General features: G+C 45.6%; 1 protein-coding gene across 1 annotated transcript; it reads left to right on the top strand.

Moving 5' to 3' along the window:
- Positions 1-1,783: 1,783 nt before the first annotated feature.
- On the top strand, positions 1,784-3,724 carry LOC130870133 (polyadenylate-binding protein 1-like). Its single transcript, XM_057762719.1, has one exon. It carries the CDS (start codon positions 1,784-1,786, stop codon positions 3,722-3,724), a length of 1,941 nt encoding a protein of 646 aa, XP_057618702.1.
- Positions 3,725-3,979: the final 255 nt, after the last annotated feature.

Here is a 3,979-nt window from a genome sequence, read left to right as displayed (position 1 = left end):
TGAGGTTTTGACCTTTGGGCAAATACTGTCTTCCTTAACAGCCTCCAGTTTACTTTTCCTTTCCACCATTTGATTTTGTAGTGGGGTATCATCTATGTTCAAGAGACCCCACACACACACTAAACACACTCTACTATCTTCTTGATCTTGGACGCCCAAGTGTTGTTTTTTGCTCAATGATAATTTGTTATATAGCATACTGCACTGACCTGGATGGGAACTTTCAGCTTGATTAATTTTTTTTGAAAATAATTTATGTTTTAATTTTTTAAAATTGATTTTATTGAGCTATACATTTTTCTCTGCTTCTTTTCTTCCTTTCCCCTCCCCTTTGACTCTCTCCCATGGTCCCCATGCTTCCAATTTACTCAGAGGAGTAAATTGTCTTTTTCTACTTCCCATGTAGATAGATCCATGTATGTCTCTCTTAGGATCATCATTGTTGTCTGGTATCGACATAAAAACAGGCAGGAGGACCAATGGAACCAAATTGAAGACCCAGATATTAATCCACACACCTACAAACACCTGTTCTTTGAAAGAAGCAAAAATTATAAAATGGAAAAAAGAAAGCACAATTAACAAATGGTGCTGGCATAACTGGATATCAACATGGAGAAGAATAAAAACAGATCCATATCTATCACCATACACAAAACTCAAGTCCAAATGGAACAAAGACCTCAACATAAAGCCAACCACACTGAACCTCACAGAAGAGAAAGTAGGAGGTACACTTGAACTCATTGGCACAGGAAACCACTTCCTAAATATAACACCAGCAGCACAGACACTGAGAGCAACAATTAATAAATGGGACCTCCTGAAACTGAAAAGCTTTTATAAAGCAAAGGACACGGTCAACAAGACAAAATGGCAGCCTACAGAATGGGAAAAGATCTTCACCAGCCCCACATCAGACAGAGGGCTGATCTCTAAAATATACAAAGAACTCAAGAAATTAGTCATCAAAAGGACAAATAGTCCAATAAAAATGATTTATTATTATTATTAATCATTATTATTACTATTTTGTATCAATTTTGCTTCTGTCCTCTCCTCCCAGTCCCTTTCCCACCTTCCCTCTGCTCCTCCATTCACTCAGTTTGGTTAATTTCTAAGCTCTTAAAAACATGTGCATTGAAAGTTTTCTTTTGCAATATGAATAGAAAACCACCTCAAAGGGAATTTTTCTCCCCACCCCTCCTTCTCTCTCTCTCTCTCTCTCTCTCTCTCTCTCTCTCTCTCTCTCTCTCTCTCTCTCTCTCTGTGTGTGTGTTTGCATGTTTGTGTGTGTAGGTATTTGTCTCCTATCAACATTCTAGACTGAGCTAGAATACACTAAAAGGGTTTATTCATGGAGGCGTTAGCTCCCTTGAAAGCATTATTATCACCCCCTGAAGTCAGTGCAGAACACTCAAAGCACACACTTTAAACTCAAAACAAACATTTTATCATCCCCTCCACCATTTAAAAAAAGAAAAGAAAAGCAAAAAGAAAAAGAAATCTTTAAATTCATGTTTTCTCCACCAAATACTTTGATTTCCTAAAGGGTGACCAGCCAGAACCAGACAGGCATCAGCATCCCAGTATCCGGAACCCAGCTATGGAGGCCGGTTTCCAGCCGGACCCCGGGGTCTTAAGGCACCACAGCCTCGCTCCGCACCGGAAGCAAGCCGCCCGTGCTACCGGACCGCCGAGTTCTAGGCCGTTGAGGGGCTTTCCATTCCGGTTACCTTCTGTTCCTGCGCTGGTCCCTCTCCCAGCCCAGCCCTGTGTAGACATGAACCCCAGCGACCCCAGCTACTCCGTGGCTTCCCTCTATGTGGGGGACCTGCACCCCGATGTGACCGAGGCGATGCTCTATGAGAAGTTCAGCCCCGCTGGGCCCATCCTCTCCATCCGGGTCTACAGGGACAGGACCACCCGCCGCTCGCTGGGCTATGCCTCCGTCAACTTCCAGCAGCTGGAGGACGCCGAGCGGGCCCTGGACACCATGAACTTCGATGTGATAAAGGGCAAGCCGGTCCGCATCATGTGGTCTCAGCGGGACCCGTCGCTGCGCAGAAGTGGGGTAGGCAACATATTCGTCAAAAACCTGGACAGATCCATCGACAGCAAAACGCTGTATGATACGTTTTCTGCCTTCGGTAACATCCTTTCGTGTAAGGTGGTGTGCGACGAGAACGGCTCCAAGGGTTATGGATTTGTGCACTTCGAGACCCAGGAAGAAGCCGAACGAGCAATTGAGAAGATGAACGGGATGTTTCTAAACGATCGCAAAGTGTTTGTTGGGCGCTTTAAGTCTCGTAGAGACAGGCAGGCTGAACTTGGAGCCAGGGCTAAAGAGTTTACCAATGTTTACATCAAGAATTTGGGAGAAGACATGGATGATGAGAGACTCCAGGGTCTCTTTGGCAGATTTGGGCCTGCCTTAAGTGTTAAAGTCATGACCGACGAAAGTGGAAAATCCAAAGGATTCGGATTCGTAAGCTTTGAAAGACATGAAGATGCCCGGAAGGCTGTGGATGAGATGAACGGAAAAGACCTCAATGGAAAACAGATTTATGTTGGTCGAGCTCAGAAAAAAGTGGAACGGCAAACTGAACTGAAGCACAAATTCGGGCAGATGAGGCAAGAGAAGCCCAAAATCGAACAGGTACCCCAAGATAGAAGCATCAGGTGCCAAGGTGTTAACCTTTATGTGAAAAACCTGGACGATGGTATTGATGACGAGCGACTCCGAAAGGAGTTTGCTCCATTTGGTACTATCACTAGCGCGAAGGTTACCATGGAGGGGGGTCGCAGCAAAGGGTTTGGGTTTGTATGTTTCTCCTCTCCGGAAGAAGCCACTAATGCAGTTACAGAAATGAATGGTAGAATTGTGGCCACCAAACCACTCTATGTAGCTTTAGCTCAACGCAAAGAGGAGCGCCAGGCTCACCTCAGTAGCCAGTATATGCAGAGAATGGCAGGGACCAGTGCTGTGTCCAGCCCAGTCATCAACCCTTTCCAGCCAGCACAGGCTTCTTTAGGCTACTTCATGACAGCTACACCACAGACTCAGAAACGTGTAGCCCACTGTGCTCCTAACCAATCTACTAAGCAGGCACCAGGTCCCTGTGGGAGTGCTCAGGGTGCCAGAGCTCATCCATTCCAAAGTGTGTCTAGTGTCATCCACCCGTCTGCTATTCAGTCATTTAATACTTCAGGACCAGCCTCCTCCCAGGCTCTGTGGAGCATGTCAACACATCGTGCTGCCAACACCTCCACACAGCTGATGGGACCGCATCCTGCCGCTGCTTCTGCTGCAGCTGCTCCTACTGCCCGCCCAGTTCCTCAGTATACATATACCGCTGGAGTCCGGAATCCCCCTCAGCATCTTAGTACACAACCGCAAGTCAACATGCAGCGGTCTGCTGTTCCTGTCCAAGGTAAGGCATCGCTGACTGCCTCCATGCTGGCGTCTGCCTCTCCTCAAGCACAGAAACAAATGTTAGGGGAATGGCTGTTTTCTCTTATTCAAACCATGCACCCTGCTCTGGCCGGTAAAATCACTGGCATGCTGCTGGAGATTGATAATTTAGAACTGCGCCGCATGCTTGAGTCTCCAGAGTGTCTCCACTCCAAAGTTGATGAAGCCATTGCTGTTCTGCAAGCCCACCAAGCTAGAGAAACTTCTCAACAAGCAGTCAGCAGTGTCTCTGGTGTTCCAACTGCTTAAAGTTGAGCAGAAGGAAGAATAAAACTCCTGCTTCACTGAAGAAAATTATCTAGACATCCAAGAACTATGGGGTAAAAAAAAGAAGTAAAATAAAAACTAAACATAAAGGAAATTAGTATCTTCTGTGCCAAGTCAGTGCCGGGTCTGGTGAGCAAAGCAGCCCCAAGATCATTTGGTTTAAGACAACAGATAACAGAAACAGTGAAATTTAAAAACAAATTAACATTTTATAGATTTTGGAGAAGTGATTTTTTT

This window comes from Chionomys nivalis, chromosome 2 (assembly GCF_950005125.1).
Source record: "Chionomys nivalis chromosome 2, mChiNiv1.1, whole genome shotgun sequence".
NCBI classification, from domain to species: domain Eukaryota; kingdom Metazoa; phylum Chordata; class Mammalia; order Rodentia; family Cricetidae; genus Chionomys; species Chionomys nivalis.
Note: the sequence above shows the minus strand (reverse complement) of the source record. Positions and strands in the feature narration are given on the sequence as shown.

What these genes read in the sequence shown, in the direction of transcription:
- LOC130870133 (XM_057762719.1), top strand. Translation starts at nt 1,784, where the DNA reads ATGAACCCCAGCGACCCCAGCTACTCCGTGGCTTCCCTCTATGTGGGG.